This window comes from Cygnus atratus, chromosome 8 (genome assembly GCF_013377495.2).
Source record: "Cygnus atratus isolate AKBS03 ecotype Queensland, Australia chromosome 8, CAtr_DNAZoo_HiC_assembly, whole genome shotgun sequence".
In the NCBI taxonomy this organism is placed as follows: Eukaryota; Metazoa; Chordata; class Aves; order Anseriformes; family Anatidae; genus Cygnus; species Cygnus atratus.
Genome location: NC_066369.1, coordinates 25,882,525 through 25,900,465, shown reverse-complemented (window position 1 = coordinate 25,900,465; position 17,941 = coordinate 25,882,525). Strand labels below are relative to the sequence as shown.

Genomic DNA, 17,941 nt, shown 5'->3' with positions numbered 1-17,941 from the left:
AATGTTTTGGCTGCATTTTTTTGTAGTGCCAGCATGCATTTAGTTCTCTGTGTAGCTCCTTGTTAATATGTGGACTCCTGTTGCACGTAGTGGGATAATATTTGAATATGAGTTGCTTTTTCAGGCCTGCCTGCAGTGTTGAGACCCCAAATTGGATCAGAATTTTAAGTAGCTAATATAATCTGATATAAATGAAGCTTTGTGTTGTACGTGAGCAGTTATTTCTAGCAATAACCATTCTTCTGATTCCACTGGCAGTAAGGTAACTCAGGTGTGGAATGCCCTTCAACTGCTGTTCTCAGTAACTCTTCAAATTAAAATGTGTCACAGAATGGGTACCCCTCATTCTTTCTTCCTCCACAAGGTTGCCTTAATGACTTTGTTCTCATTTATTTATTGGTCATATCTGTCAGTTTTTATTCTAATATCCTTATTTTCCTGAGGAAATTAAGCCCCTGGAAATCCTGCCTTTTGCAGACAGTGTTACTGTTTCTTTCTGCATAGGAGATTAATCATTTTCTTGAGGAATCTGCAGTGCTTCTTCCTGTGGCCAAACTATTAATTTTGCATGGATTTTATCTCTTTAGTGTAAGGTACAGCACAACACTAATTCATGGTATGTCTATCGCTTATAAAACTTACTTCATACTAATAACCTCATAAATAGATTTTCTTGTTTTTATAACTCTACAGCATTGTTAAGCATTTGTGTAACTTTTAGGCACCTATGTTTTCCCACTGAAGTCAGTGGTGCTTACTGACTCAGAGTCATCATGTAACACAGTTTTATACTATAAAATAATCCAAATGATTTAATTGAAGTCACTGAGATTTAATTATGCATCAGGTTTTCTCCAAATAGTGTTTTGAACTAAAGTGATAATCTCTTGCAGTCTTACTTAAATATACCCTTGGATTCAAATTCTATCAAAACCCAAATGTGCTGTGCTTGTTATTTTCCCACGAATTGGGACATATCTTTTAACAATATATCCTCAAATGAATGGTAGTCTCTGAAGTCATGCATGTTGTAGCATGTGGGATAATATTTTCTGCTAAGGTAGCAAATGTTAGAAATGGGAACAATGAGGGCCTTTCAGGGCAGGGTGAGAAGGCAATGTTTGCAGAAGAGATACAACAGTGTAGAAACTTAAGTCCTAAAGGCGTTTATTGAAATGCAGACTGTCTAAGTTTGCTTTTGCTTTTTATTTTTTGCTGGGGTTAGAAACTCCGGGTACATTTTTTGTTTTCTTTCTTGGTACTGTGGCTTATGGTTAGTTTATTCCTTTTAAAATTTTGACCAGCGTTACCAATATCAATCTAGCTCTTGATGGCATTGTTCTGTCAGTGTCCAAACATCATTTAGGTTGGCAGATGTTAACAGTTTATAGACTTAGCCTATTTCTCATTTCATGGAGAAATGGTCTTGCCTTTTAACTGCTATGAGTGGCTCTAACAGGTAATCTAGTCTTCAGTCTAAGAGAAACCAAAGACTGAGCACATCTTGGTAGGAAATTAAACTCATCTTCCAGTCTTCCTGAAGGCTGGAGAGACACTGCTAGAAAAATGAGGAATTATCTGTTTGATTATATACATGCTGTATTTCTTGAGATTTATGCACAGGTAATTTATTTTCCCCCTATTACTACCTTTACAAGTTTTATCAGAAGTAAATACACTGAAGAGAGCATATTATTACTATTTGAAATTTTACTACCCAAAATAGTTAAACCTGAATAAAAATGCATGTGCACACATGCATTTAATCACTGTATTCCTTTAAAAAAATAAAAATCTGTTTAGATGCTACTGGAAACCTCCTACCTTTTGTTACCTGACTAGCCAATTGCTTCAGTCTCCTTGATTATAACCAAGAATTCTAAACCTGTAAAAAAGAATTCATGTCAGGGAATCCCACGTATACTTTTCTCTAACATCAACGTTTAAAAGAAAAATAGAGTTATTACATGCAAGCACAAGAACAGTTTTTCAGATTTGAACTACCTAAAGTTTTAGCCTATGATCAACGTTTGCTTGCAGAAACAGTTTTGAATTTTCAATTAAAATCATTTTGCTAAGGTATTTGCATTTTCTACTCTGTCACTTTTTTTTGAACTGCCTATTTTTTACAGGTTAATTCTAAGATGACTTTTTTTTTTTTAATAACTTTAATGGTTTGAAGTTCAGCTATCTTCCTGTGTTGCTAGGTAACACAACAGTGGATGAGCTAATGATGAGGCTGATGGCTGCAATGGAGATCTTCAGTGCTCAGCAGCAGGAAGACATAAAGGATGAGGTGAGACTTGAAAGTTACTGCAGATACCTACTGTCTTCCACAAATCACTGGGGATGCAAAAATAACCAAATGTCTCTTTAGCCAATGAAGTTGGGTATGGCATGTTTTAGCGTGCCTTTTCCATTATCTGTGATAAAAATATTAAGTTTTCTTTGTGTCTCCTATTGTTGGGTCTCTCAAAAAACTCCTTATTGGTTTACTGTCATTTTCAGAGTGTTTGTTTCCTTTTTCTAAATATTAGTCATGAGTAACTGTTTACATTTACAGTGGTATTATAGAGCTTAGTATACTCATACAAGGAAATGGCGATCAGATTTTTTCCCAATGACCAGCTCCAAGCTGTAGGTAGAAAGCAAAGATAGATTATGTGTCTGAAATGTATATGTTTAAAAGGAGTTTGAGAAGCAATCTTAAAGAACAGAACTATGCTAGTACAGAATCACCATTCAGAAGTGGGTGAGAGACGACGCGGCTTTACAAAAACAGTGTTTCAATTGCAAAGAAGTAGACACAGTGAGGCATACAGCTGAGGGATGTTTATCTGTTACTCTATAAATTGAGAGTGACATTTGGAAGTAATGAAGTACTTACTTGGGAATTTATAATAATTGGTGTGTTGCCATTCAAGATTATTCTTATCCTGTTGCGTAGACATTGATTGACAATAATTCACTAAACATTCTTCACATTTAAATCTTGTATCTTATCTGTATGAGATTTACTGATTATGGTTATAATAATATGAAGGCATGCTATCTGCACAATATTTGTAGTTCATTTTTTTCTTTATGCTACCTGTAATTCATTGGTGAAGAAATTTGACTTTGATTTTGTTAATACTGAACACAACTTTTAATATGAGGATTACAACAAAAATCCAAGGCATGATATAATTGAATTTTTTATTGCATATTAACAGCAATATGTTGAGTATGGATTTTTTTTAATGCTTTAATAAGAAGTTAAAATTCACAATATGGATGAGTTCTGAAGAAGACAGTACTAGAAACTACAAAATCTGGCATAAAGGAAGAAAACAGAAGGAAAGAAAGAAATATAAAGGCAGTGAGATAAGAACAGATAAAGGGATAAGGAAAGGAACTAGAAGTAGGACTAAAGATGTGTAAGAGGAAAAAAAAGTAAAGAAAAAGTCAAAGAAAAGTAAAGAAACTGGAGTGGAGTATAGGGAGGAACAGGAGACCAGAACAGTTGTCCAGAGCGGGGGAGATCATTGTGGAGGAGAGATGGTGGAGGTCAGGTGAGACAGTGATAGACCTAGGAGGAGAAAACCAGGCAGGTTTGCAACTGAGAAGAATCTGGGCATGATGCTCAAAAGAAAAAGCTCAAAGCTCAAAGAAAGGGAAGGCATGGTAGCCTTGAGGCCATGATTGCAGAACCAGGAACTGGCTTCTGCATCCTGAGCTGCTGATGGTTCTTCACTGAATGCCCAAGAACAGTGACAGCCCTGTAATATATGTCCCCACTGTGATGATATAGATATCTCCAGGCTTTTTATTCTAAGTGCTCTACCTAGGTAGGGAGAATAGAAAATTAATTTTTATACATTTCTCTAAAATCTTTCATTGTCCAAGTCTTCTGTGTGTGGTTTTTTTTTCACACTTCCTTTTGTTGTCCTGTCACCGAGAACATCACTGACATTTCTTGCCCATTGGGAGCTTTTTTTCTAATAAACTTTGACATTCAGAAAACTAATGGAAAATTTCATAAACTTAGGGGGCAGATTTTCAGACGCTATGGGTTCTATACACAAAGAGGGTATTTACTTATAACTTGGCTTCACTTGTTACAAGCACACAGGAAAGGTGATCTCAGACACTTTTGCCTTTGAAGCAGGAAGTTTGAAAATGAAAAACAACCGTGCTTTATGAAATTGCTATTCCAGAGAGGGAGTATTTGGCAAGCAGACTGTACTCCTTAGAAGGCTTTCACCTGAAAAAAAAATATTGTCTTTTTGTGGTTTGCTACATAACATGTAGCTTTCTTGTAAGTCTTGTACTTGACAACTTAGAGTGTTCAAATATCAACACCTTTTCTTTTTTTAAGAACTTACTGCAGTGGGTGCATTTTTTTTTTTCCCAAATATCACAATAGCAAACAGGATACAGAGTCCGGTTTCTGTTACTGTTTTCTTAATAGCAACAGTAAGTCATCATAAAACCACAAGAAGATAAGCAGAAAATTCTTTTGTGCTTTAAAAAGACAAGTCATCTATATAGTCTTGCTGTGAGCAGAAGTGTGTGTGAGAGAGAGAAATGGAACTGGAAACACGTGTAAATAACAGCATGAAATCGTTAATGGGTCAGTTTATGCAGCTGAACTTCTCCACTTTGGATCTTTAACTTGCATGACCATGAAGGCTTCAAACACAGCTATTGCATAATTCTGTTTAGCACAGCATGTTTTGCAGTGCCCTCTGATGGTTATTTCAGTACAGGATGACTATTACCACTGCCAGCTAATGGTACAGGTGTTTGCCGCGATGCTGGCTGTAGCTGTTGAGGCATCACCTTACAGTCAGTTCCCTGTCATGAATCATCGACTGATATTGCAGGCAGGATGCTCAGAACACCGTCACCAATTTCTCTCTCCTGAGCAAAGTGAGTCATTTCATTAGCTGGTGGTAATGGTATAGTTAGCTAAATCCTGTGCTTTTGTATCCAGGTATTAGTAAAATTTACTGGTTTAGCCTCCTACAATTTTAATCAGACAAATTTGGGGCATATTTCTATAATGTCAATTACTAAAATACCATCATTTAACCGGTGATTGGATTTAACTTAATTAAACACAATATATAAATCTTTAAGATTTTTCTTACTTAGTCTCCAAAGAAATACGTTAAAAAATACTGAGATGTGTATCTGTAATCATGGTAATCCAGCATACCTGTCTTGAGGTACAAGTGGTGCCTAATTTAGGTATCCATTCTCTCTCCCAAGCTTTCTTAAAAAGGGACAAATCTGGCTTCCCATTCTTCTTCCTTCTCTCTCCAAGGCTTCTGGGCCAGTCATGAACCCTTGGGCCTGTCCTTGCTGTGTGACAGCTGTGTTGACCAGGTGACATTTCAGAAACCTCGTCCTTCTTTTGGGCCACACTGTTGATGTGCCATTGTAGACACATGGCCTAGCTGTTACGCTGTCTCATTTTGTAAGTTTGGTACTCAAATTGCTTTTGTAGCAAGCCACAAAAAATAGCATATGGTCATCCAGGTGCTGATGTTGTACTCATGTGGCCCTTTTGGTAAGAACTGGCCAATGGTTAATTGAATGATGGTTCAATGGCCTCAACGGCAGCAAGGCTGGCTGACCAGGATGCAGTCCCACACTTCTCAGCGTGGTCAGGTCTAGGGGCTGAGTCCAGCCTCCGGATGTGTATGCAGAATTATACATGCACCAGTAGAGACCACCATCTCCCAGGGAAATACTCAGTCCCGTGAGTTTCTTACCCTAGAAACAGCTCCAGGCTCCTTCTAATGGATATTAAGAGGCTACAGTAATGATTTCATAGATCTAATGGACATATTTTCCTTTTCTAACCGTGTCTGCTCCTCTGGCCCACACTACAATTGTTTGTACCTCAACTACTGTTTGGGCAGTAGGGTTGGGGATTTTTGCAAAGAGGAAATAAATGCCACTAAAGAGTTTCTCCTGTAAGCGAAAGAGCAGTCATCTCAGAGCAGAGATGACTGGCCCCTGCCAGTGTTGATCAAGGTGGGAACTGAGATTTGTCAGGGATTGACGTTGAAAGGAGTGCGTGGTATCAGTTCCTCTTAAGTGTCAGTGCCTGCTGCTGGACTTTGACAAGAAAACAAATGATAATTGTAAAATAGTGTATGCCCTGGAATGTCCATTTGCAAACGCTCTGTTAGTTTGCTTGCTTTAATTTGATAGTTAAATAATCATCCCAGCATTGCATGATGGGCCCACACAGATCTGAGTTAGTTCCTTCGTGAGGCTGATGTGAAGAGATCCCTGATTAAATACTGGCATTACAGTGCAACACACCTGTTCTGGGCTGATCCTAAGCATTTTTCTCTGTTGCCTGAGGAGGAGGCTTCTCAAAGGATTACAGTAACACTTTTTGACAAGCTTATACAGGGTGGAGTTTCCATGTAATGACAGGGCTCATTTGATGATCTCTCAGTAATGCATTCTTTTTATTTTTGCTGTCAACATTTATTACTGTAAAAGCAATGACTGTTACACAGCTGGTCCAACCTGTCCACATTTAAGTAACAGTAGGTCTCTCGTCATGTTTATTTTCGTAGTTATGCAACACTAGCACTCCTGCTCTCAGATGAGACTTCAAGGTGGAATTGAAATACTCACAATTTCTTGAAAAACTTTATTCCTACAAATCCAGATTAAAACCTTCAATTCACTTTAAACCATGCCTGCTGAAACACTATGTATAAGAGACATACTTAAGAATGTTTAAACTTGAAAAATTGTTGTAATCAGTCTCACTGAAGATAAGGTAGAAAAATGTAGACCTGCAAAGTCACCATCTTTGCTCTCTGATCTTAGATGACATCTCTTCTTCCTAGATGCAGCTACAGCATGAGAAAAAATTTTGTTTCCTAACTAATAACTGGATGGAGATTTAAAAAATGTTTAAAAAAAGAAAAAGCCAAAAAAAACCCACAACACTCCAAAACAGCAACATAAATTCACCTTCTTTTCACTGCCTCAGCTATTTGTAGAAATATGTTTGTATGTCTGTCCCAGAACTGTCTTGTACTAGGCGGAGATTTACTGGCCAGGTGTTATTTTTGTAACTTTGAAGTAAGGAAAATGTATTGCTGTGTCTTCCTCGTCTTCTGCCTCTCTGCTGTCAAATGTCAGGGATTTAGGGATTTCCTTTTTTTTTTTTTGCCATGATGATATAACAGTTCTAGCTTCCAACACCTTTTCTCTTTCCTCTTCCAAAGATGTACTTCACAGCCACAAAGGAAACTCGAGGAAGAGAACTCAGTCCTTGTGAATATTCTCCTAATCTGTGATGTTTGTCTTTTCCTCCTTCAGATCAGTTGCTTTTCTCCACTATTTACTTGCAGTTGTGCTTTCCAGTTAGAGGATGGCCTAAATATTTCCATCAGACGTGCAGTAGACCTCTGCGATTTCTGTTTAGGCACTGAATTAAAATCAGTAGAAGTTAGGCGTTTGAATACCTTTGATAATCTGCATTCCATCTAACACTGTCATGTGTATCATGGTGTATAGTATTTGCGCAACACGAGGCTATGAGAATAAATACATGAAATTCATTAAATTCCAAAGCACAAAATATTACGGTGATGACAGCCATCTAACGGAGATTCTCATGTAACCTCTCAAAAATCCAATTAGCACGTTTACTAATTATTACTAGTTATAACTAATTAAACTACAGTAATCAAAATTTATTTGAATAAATTTTCCTTTTTTGTATTTGTATTATGAGAGCACCCCAAAGCTTCGGTGATTGGTTTCCCATTGTGCACTTCACTGTACTAACACGCCAGCAAGTATGATTGCTGTCTTCAGGAGTTTACAGACTATTTTGAACTTAGACCAAACGTGAAGCAATGACAGTGGAAAGAAAGAAGATGAAAATATCCTCAGTTCAGATGGGTTTTCAGCTGTGTATATTGATGGCTGCAGCCACTGACTATGAGCTTAGTTTCTCTTAAGAAACTTCAGCTTTCTCAGCGTGCAGCCCAGATTGGTAGAAGTTTTAGTAGGACTGTCTGGATGATTTTCCATGGCAAGTAACTGCAGAACTGCTTCTGGAAGGTTTTGGTTTTGCTTTCTTTCATATCATTTAAGGTAATTCCCAAAAATCAGTATCTGGAACTGGGCTTTGAGCCTTTGATATAAACTGGCAGAATTCTGCCCCTCTCCCCCTGTTCAGTCGTGCCTCCCCACCTCTGGTTCTGCTTCGTTTTCATTGTTCTTGTATGCCTAACACGTTTTGTGTACACTTCTTAATTCTACATACTCCTCATCATGTATGTTTAAGTTATACAATGTGCAAGTCTGTCATCTCTAGTGAATCAAATTAATGCTTTTATTGCACTGGTTTGTTTGGACAAAGGGGTGTTTCTCTTTAACGCTCCCATGAATAGCCTAAAGCACTTGCAGTTTTTAATTTCAGGAGTGGTTCGGTGAAATGAACCATCTTTCAGATAAGCATTCAGCATTTGTAAATACACTTCTTTTTGTCTTTCTTGTAACAGCCATTTACTCATTGATGCTCTGAGAAATGTCTTTTGCTCATGATAATCTTATGTAGTTGTTTTATCTGGTTTTACTTCAGAGTAAAACTAATCCCAAAGAGCAATGGGGTGTAACACATCTCTCTGAGACAGATCAGGTACAAAACTGATACCTGGGGTTAAATCATTAAATCCTGTCTTCACAAGCAACAACAACAAAAAGCACAGAAGTTCCAAGGCTGACTTTTCCAGCTAAATATCCCATCCAAGAAGCCAACTTTTTGTGTCCTGTGTATTTTTTTTCCCCCTATATAATCTGCAGGAAAAAAAGGAGATTGCTGTTCTAAGTGCAGTCAGGAGTCCAACTTTTCCATCATACCAACTCTGAAAATTCCTTCTATTTGGTGCTTCAGAGGTAGCTTTATGAAATTATGTAGGGAATAATTATTGGAGAGGGAACGTACATACTTTTCCCTATGCGCTGAGCTCTGATAGCATACAGAAAGCATCCATGTAGGCTGACAAGACCCTTTTTCCTTTTAACTTTAAAGATTTAAATCCTTTCTGCTCCATCATGCACTTCAAGCTCTTTCCATTTTTTGCTTCCGTTGTACCAACTCTCTTTACCTCACCTCTTTGCGCTTTGTTTCCCAATGTTCCTCTGCCATTGCACCCTTTCTGCCTTCCTTCCTATTTTCTTCCACCTCACTTTCCTCATGGTACACTGTCAGAAGGATGGGCTTTTCTCTTCACCACTGATCTCTTGGCTTGCAGGGTGCATCCTTCCTATTTTTTTTTTGTCTTTATTTGTCTGTTCAGATCTTACATTCATCAAGAAACAGTTGAGGCCTACTGCCTTATTAGAGTCAGATCATATAATTTTATCCAAAGGTAGAATTTAGACATACAAAAATACTTGTATGAGCAAAAAATTTTTTTAATTGTTGATTTCACTGGATTTGTTTGGTATCTAAATCATTCCCAATTGCCTGGATTTTTTTTTTTGTTGAACATCAAATAAGACTTTCATGGCCTGTGCAAGAGCAGCTAAAAGAATCTAGATCCAAATGAATGAAATTCATATCAAGGGTGAATTCTGTGTTTCATTCTATATTTATTCTATATTTTTTTATTATGTAAACTTGTTATATGTCTGCAGATTTCTCCTGCAGCAGACAAGTAGAATTTACTTTTACCATGATTCATTTTAACAAATAATACAGAGATGACAATGTTTGAACTAGAAGCCAAGCTCGTGTGACAAAGCCAAGTCTGATCTCTCATGCAATATTGCATTCATTTCAAAACAGATGTGACAAAAACATGAATTTGATCTTGTTCCAATTCAATACAAGTTCAAATATAAAGTTGTATTGTTCCTTTTCAGCCTTTGTTCTGGATTCATGTTTTCATGTTCATGTGTTTTTCATACTCTAATAAGAAACAACCAGGTAGCTACTTCAACATTTAATTAATACATAAAATATTTTGTTCTATGGACATTTTCATTAAAATCTAAAATTAGTACTTAAAATTTCTTGAGGGAACTTTTTACCTTCAAGGAGCAAAACCCCTGTGATTCAGATGGTTTACGTTAACACCATCCTTTGGTCACTGGTGTGGATCTCAGAACTGCTGAGTGTAATTCCTCTTTCTGATGTAGGCTTTTTAAGTGAACTGGGATAAGATGTCTGTTCACATCTTGGTTTCTTGAAAACAGAAGATGGCCATTTTACATGCATTGGAAAAGTAACATGGAGTTGCGTTTATAGATTCTCAGTAGACGCAGCAATTTATGTAGGGTTTAAGAAGATAGTTGTCAGCTACCTCATGTTTTGTTAATGGACAACACATATGACATTTTAAAATTAATTTTTAGTAGTATTGCTATTCTTTTTTTTTCCTTCATGTCTTTGTTAGGTAGCAATGAAAGATTAATTGCAAAATATTTTGTTCTGCTTTTCCTCTGAGCATTGTCACTTCTATTTTATTGCTTTCTAGTAGATTTGAGTCATCTTCATACTTTGTATGGTTTCTCTAGAGGAACTGATGACTAAAATAATGAACTGCACTACAAAAAGAACTGCAGCATCTAATGTTAAAATTTGTCCAAGGTGTAACTCTGAATGAGAGAATATTATAAATTTGCCACAATCACCATAGATGTGGCTATTCCTATAGAGTGTGAGCAGTGTTAGCAAAACACAGAAATAGCACACACAAAAAATAAAAAACAACAAAAAAACATGCGATTGATTACATCTGCTTTTCAGCTGAAGAAATCTGGATTCCAGTGCTGTTTAGTTTAGCTACAGATTTTTTTTTCTTAGATCTGTTTCACTAGGAACAGTATTATTTCTGTGTGGTGTAAAGCTCAGTGACATGGTCATTTACTTCTAGATGTGGCTTACATATTTCTTTGAGGACCAGGCAGTCATGCATAGCAATTCTTCGCATTCCTGACATCTTTTTCATAATCCAGTTTTAGAACGATGATAACTGTGATGAATGGGGAGGAAACAAATATATTTTTTTGAGATGCCCAGAATTCATATTTATATTCTTGTTGTAGGATCTATAGCGTTGGTATTTTTTGAAGGTGTCATCCAGATTATGTAATTTAAACCAATTTCAAAAATTGCTCAGTAAGGATCCTTGTAGGTAAATGAATCCTGCACTCATCACAAGTAGCCTTTAATAACTTCCTTGAGTAGACCATTTGTATAATGTGAAATAAAACTCAGTACTCAATTTCATACAACTCTTGATTTAGTATATATTTTTGGAGTTATTTTTAACAATTTTTACATTTTTAACATTTAGTTTTATGTTAATTGCTAGCAATCTTTGGCAAAGGAAAGAGCCTGTAGTTGCATCTGATCTTTCAGTTGTCCCTCCAGCATCGATCCCACAGACTTGTGGGATCTTTGACATGAAGTTACGGTAATGTATGAAGTTGCAAAACATGAAAGCTAAACAGCTTCTCTCCAAAACAAGTCTTAATATTTTTTAAATGCTTGTCCTCTCACAGAATGCCTGAAGTCATTGTCTTTCAAGAGGTTGGTTTGAGAAGTTAGTTTTGTTTCTTACCATTTTAAGATAAACTTACAGTATGCTTATGGAAAGTTTCAGTATAGACAGTACAAAAGTTTTTTTTTTTTTTTTTTTTAATGTTACATTCCATCTGTAAGAAGAGTTGGGAAAACTTCTGCGGGTTCAAGAAGCTTTCCTCACTTTTGGATATTGTAAAAATCAGAGCTGTTCGATTATTTCAACATCCCCTCTTCCAGAAATTGAATATTGATGTAGGTAGTTTATGCTGGCATGTTTAAGTTAATCCTTGAAGGCATTCCATGAACATAGCACATAAAGCTTATCAAAGTCCAGAGAAGCCAAAGGGGAATGGGTTATTGGTGGTTATTGTCCTTGTTACGTTTTGCAAGAATTACTTCTCATGTTTTAGCTCTGCTGAACAAAGTGATGGTTTCTCTATCTTCTGTGAATGAAATTTAGGAGACACTGATTGTAGAATAATCTTGGGTCCTGTTTCTATAAGGAAGAAGAGTTTCCTCTAAAAAGATCTTGTTACTTTCCAGCTGGAGGTTGTATACCTTTTCCTGCAATTTGTCCTTTCCTCTTGTGGTTGCATGCAACTTTAGAACTTTTTAACCACTAATACGCTAGAATTTTGTTTGAGGAACATCTTGGCATGGTTGCATGACATGGCAGTAACAGTTAACATATGCTCCTTCCACTTACAATTGAGTTTTTGCCAAAGAGTGAGGTTTCTGGAATAAAATTGATCAGTTTGCAAAATGATTCCTTTAAGTGGAACATGCCTTGCAGATCACTAGGAATATTATCATAATGCTTCAAAAAGCAGTAGGTGGTAGGTTTTCATTTCTATAAAACCCCAGCCTAAGTGCTGTGTTGCTGGTAACTCTGGGTGACAGCGCTGAGCCCACCAGCAGTCTCACAGCTAAATCTTATTGATTTTTATAGGGACCACTGCAGCCTCTGCAGGGCTCTAGGAGGATTATAGGATGTGACAAGAGTAAGCACAGAGCAGCCGACGTTGTCTCTGGCTGCAGCAGCAGAGTATGGAGCTAAGGACTGTATACTTTGCTTTATCAGATAGTGCCCCGGTGCTTTTCAGCTTTCAGGGATATCCACTTCTTGATCCTCCACTGTATGGGTGACGCCTCACTTTGCCATTAGCATATTTTTCATAAACCCTTACTTTCTGTGCTGTGATCATTAATAAGATATTTTGCTAGGTTTGCTGTCTTGAAGTTGGCATACTAACCTCATTTTTCTCGTTTGCCTGCATCTTTACATGTGAGACACTTCAGAGCAGGACTTGTTACTGTCCCATCCTCGTAGAGTATTCAGTACGATATGAATTGAGACCTCTGGATGATGTTTAATAGTATTGGCCCTGGATGGGTCCTGCTGACTGTGTTTTTACCAGGGAAGGTCCTGGGAGCAGGCCTCCTCTCGCAGAACAAGCCATTACCTCCTGTCAGTTGAAGCAGATGATAAATTAAAATCCAGCCTTGTCCTCTAAACCATGATCTGTCCTTCCACACTACAAGGCAGTCCAAACAGTCAGCTGCAGGAGTGACGTCCCTGTGAGACCTTCCCCAGTGCTGGGCCACACGTGCCCCTCCAGTGTCCCCTGTCCTGCTCTGGCAGGTTGGATTCTCCCTGCGTGGCTGGTGCAGGAGGAGGCCTTCAGCTGCCCCCGGCCTCTGCCCAGGCCACGGTAAAGGTGGCAGGACAAAGAGCTTTGGTGCCAGGTCCAGCCCTTGGGCTGGGGCTTGGACACGCTGAACCATAGCATGGCAGTTGAAATGTAGCCTTAGGTAAGTTGTAATTTTTTTTTCTTTTTTAAAGCTAAGGTTGCCCTTGAGGCATTTCTTAATTTTTTCTTGTAGCAATAGCTAGATAAGTAAGGCAGTCAAATATATTTTTTTATAGTGTTATTAAGTCATTGAGGGTAGAGAATGCTGGTGAACAGAGATGTAAGATATGTGTCATGATGGTCACCATGTACTTATAGTTTTCATTTTCTTTTCTCTTCCTTTCTTTTTTCTTTTTTTTTTTTAGGATGAACGTGAAGCCAGAGAAAATGTGAAAAGAGAGCAGGATGAAGCGTACCGCATATCACTCGAAGCTGACAGAGCGAAGGTGTGTGACTGGTAAATTGATTGCATGAATGTCAAGATGTGAATCTTTCTGTGACTGGTGAAATCTCTCTGGTTCATCACTTCAGTTCTGCTTTTTAAGATGAGACCGTTGCAGAAGGAGCCATAAGTGGTTATTAAATGGCACTAGATACATTCACAAGATTTGACTACACCTTTTTGCTAAAGCAGTACTGACCCTACGTAATAATAGAAGCTGTCAATGGAATGATAGGAAAAGATCACTTAGTAAATATCCTATTTCTACTATTAGTTTCTAAGTCACAATTAGTGATCATTATCAGAAGTTTCTAGGCTGGGTGAGCCTTGGGTCTAACCATATTTGGAATCTTTTACAAAATAGAAATACAAGACATTTCAAAGTATATGTAACTAATTATGTTAATGTGGTAAATTCTTGAGGACAAAAGTTGAGTTCATATAAGTTTCCATTAACAAGCTTCGTAAGAACTATGAAGGTTTTATTCACGTGACTTTGTACTGTGCAAATTCGTCAGTCATCCATGAACCATTCCTGTTCTAACAGAAAAGTTGGGAAGTTAATTTGCTTTCATATAGCTTAATGCACACTATTAGACAGATCTGTGGAAAGTGAAGTGAGTACATGTGTATTTATTATTTGTTTCTGTTTATTAGAGAGAAGCACAAGAGAGAGAAATGGCAGAGCAGTTTCGCTTGGAACAGATTCGGAAAGAACAGGAGGAAGAACGTGAGGTGGGATGTTTTACCTCTTCTAACAACTTTTTGGATTCATGAGGCTTCTGCAGGTTGCAGGTTTCGTTCAACATACATTGTAACTTTAATTCAAAGTATACTTTTCATGTGAACACCAAATCAGTATTTTTATTAATTTATTATGATATATATATAACAATATAATGCAACTAAATAATTTTCATCTTCACTTAGTTTTTCTTTTCTATCATCTGGGTCTGAATTACAGCCAGATATTAGATAGGCCTACCTACAAAATACCTGTGAAATAAGCTTCATAAATGGTGGAATCTTTGGGAGTCTCAAATCTTGTGTCTGAAGGCACCGCTTTTGAAAATATAATGCCATGGAGCCCTTTCATTTTTCCAGGAAGTAGCACAAAGCCTAACTGCAATTCTGACCAAACAAGTTGCCAAGTCTTATTTGGGAGACAAAAGGCTTTTACAAATATTTTTGAAGAAATCAAAACAAACTAACAAAAAAAGTCTAGAAAATGGAATCAATGGTACGTTTTAAAATGTCTAAACGATCTTCTGCAGAATCTTCCTTAGATTGAAAATTGTGTTTAAACAAACTCTTGAGGTCTCTAGGCCTATATAAAAATATAGAAATCATATGCTGTTGAAGAGTGCTTGCTGTTCCTCTAACCCTGTTACTTTGTAGATTCTCTCATTTTTGTAGATTCTGCAGGCCCCAATGCCTGCCAGAGAGAGCTCCTGCAGCCTCTTGATGGATCTAGGCTGGCTCCTGTCCTAGCTGTGTATCACTGTGGGCGTAAATAATCATGTACATGAATTTACAGTGGCTTCCTGTTTTTCACCTCCTGACAAATACGTAATACGGTTTAAAAGAGAAGAAAAAAGGCTGTGTTACAGCCATGTTTCTTCCCCTGAAGCCCCACCACATTTCAAAGGATAGGTGAAACAGGCTAGTCATTAAAGTATTTTCAGCTGTTCTGTGAAGTGATCTTGAAATAGATGTCCTTACAGAACTGCTATGAAACACACCTAGCTCATATTTGAAAGGGACTTTGAAAGCCTTGAATAAAATGTTCAAAATAAGTGACGTACACATAAATGTATTGACTGAAATTAGAGTTGACTGAGTGTTGTCCTTTGACTTCTAGGCATATAAAATTTTGTGAGGAAGTTGCTAATGACTACAAATCTCCATTGACATCCCTATTGAATATGTATTTCCTGAGTATATTTCCAGTATTATCACAAATATAAATAAAATCTATTTTAAATATTTATTTGTTTATATAAAATATCAGAGTTTCAATATTTTTAGTGGAGTTTATATAACTCTTTCGCTCTGACTCCCAGCAATGACGGAGATTTGAAATTTGGCGTTATATTCTCATTTAATTTTCCATTTAGTTAAAGTCCTTGGAACTCTTGGAATCCTGATAAATCACAGCCTTCCTCATCGCCCCCTGCCCCAGACTTAAATATATATTTGACATTTCAGTTTTGTGTACTCTGCTGATGTATGAAAAAATTGCATTACAGAACTGCAAAAAGTTGGCTACCAATGCAGCTATTATTCCCAGAGATAAAACCAATAAACAAACTATATAAGCAATGCATTTGCATATATATTTTGACCAAGATAATTGCCTTAAAAAATTTGAACCATTTAAGCATTCAAGAACATTTTAAACAGTGCTGTCTTGTAAATACTGCATTTCATCAGAGCAGTAGTATTCAATGATTTAGTAAAAATGCAGTCCAGTCTTCTGTATTGTTCTACAGTATCTGATGGCTTTCTTAGCTCCTGTTGTTACATATGCCAAGAATAGAGGATAAAAACACAACTGCATGAGCCATGCACAAAACTGGACTGTGAGCATTTTGTCAAGAGTAATTGAAAGATGACAATTCTGTAAGGTCAATAGCAATTAAAAATAAATCAGTACTGTAGCAATAACAAACTATTGAGCAATCACTTATAATCAGATTCAAGTAATAAAAACATTTTTGTTATTTAAGTAATTTCGTATGCATAGAAACAATAATTCACTCTGCTTTAGTATACCTGCTCCTGAACCTTTTCTAACACCTTGGCCTTTTGAAAACTGTTTTCTTACACAAAGCCTGCAAAGCTAGTCCATGTTATCAAAATATATCTGGGCTTCCCTGTTTTACTGTAGACTGCAGTAATGAAAATAATAGGATCTGTTTGCTTAGTAGAACAAAAGGGATTTTAACAATAGTGTTTACTAACACTCCCATTTTCAAGTATACAGATTACTTATACTGAATTGTTCTGCAACAGTGTTTACTTACAGAAGTGCCTTTATGTTCAGTTCCTATATTTAAAATCAGGCTACTGAGCTATTCACATACTGAACATCTTTTTATCAACAAAACTGAAATTGCTTGTTCAGATCCAAGAGTTATTAATGTGATCCATCTCATCATTGTTTTCTGACTTGGTTTGCTGGGACAGAATATCCATTGTAAACTGCCGTTTTACACTGAAGCCTGGGAGACTAGTTACTTGAGGGAGCGACGCGTTCTTTGCACAAAGAAAAGAGCTCTAATGAGCTACTGTTGTTTATTTTTCTATAATATAATTGATTGGGTTCAGTAAATAATGTAGCATCTGTTGTTATACTGTGTGGGGAAATGTCAAAACAGAAAGACAGTAAGCAGGTGGTTGAGTATGGAGAGAGAGAAAATTAAAATAGAATCTATTTAAAATATAATCTCATAGTAGATGAGCAAAAATGAACTCAAGTTCTATGTATAAATATTTATACTGAGCTATAATTTGCTCAGAGGTTCGTGTGCAAGAAGTAGACTATTTAAAAGGCTTCATAATCTTGCTTCTGCCCATTCCTTTCTCTTTACTGCAATCATCCTCCATCAATATCTGTTACTAAATGACCTTGGGGAGATTTTCAAAGGCATAAATATCAACTGTGTATCATGAAAGTTCCTTTAAATTCTAGGCAAAGCAGCGTGTGACTGCCCCTTCGTTTTGGAATACTGTCTTTTAGGTGTATTGTAGGGAAGGAGTTGTTATTCTGCTTCTAGCACTCATTGAGATTCTCATTAACTGCTGCCTGAAGTAAGGTGATACGGTAACAAGGCTGCTTTCTAAACACGATCTAATTTTTAAAAGAAATCAGCCTCTATCCAAGGGCACCAACAGCATTCAGTACCCTTGAAAATCAAGCCCACTTATGGCAGCAGTCTAATGTTAGGCTTTTTTGTTGTTGTCGTTTGCTTGCTTTTAATTCTGATCAAAGTGTTAATGTTGTAGTTCCCGGAGGCAAAGGCCAGTGAACACAGACTTGGTTCCTGCTCTTAAAGTCTTAACATCAGCAATATGCACAGTGTTAGCAGGAAGACAAATGTATGCATTTCTAGCTGCATGGTGCAGCCTGGGCATTACAGTGCTGGCTGGCTGCATGCAAGTTGTTTCAGAAGATGTGCACACCTGTGCTTGGAGTAGTCTTCTTGCAAGTAGTAATAATAATAATTGCTTTCTTTAAAT

At 37.0% G+C, this 17,941-nt stretch overlaps 1 protein-coding gene across 1 annotated transcript in view; it reads left to right on the top strand.

Moving 5' to 3' along the window:
* The window catches only part of FAF1 (Fas associated factor 1), a 161,281-nt gene that overhangs the window by 127,607 nt on the left and 15,733 nt on the right, over positions 1-17,941 (top strand). The window contains exons 15-17 of the mRNA XM_035537385.2: positions 2,208-2,296; positions 13,623-13,703; positions 14,357-14,434. Of these exons, the coding sequence (XP_035393278.1) occupies positions 2,208-2,296; positions 13,623-13,703; positions 14,357-14,434 (248 nt within the window). The remainder of the gene's footprint in view (positions 1-2,207; positions 2,297-13,622; positions 13,704-14,356; positions 14,435-17,941) is intronic.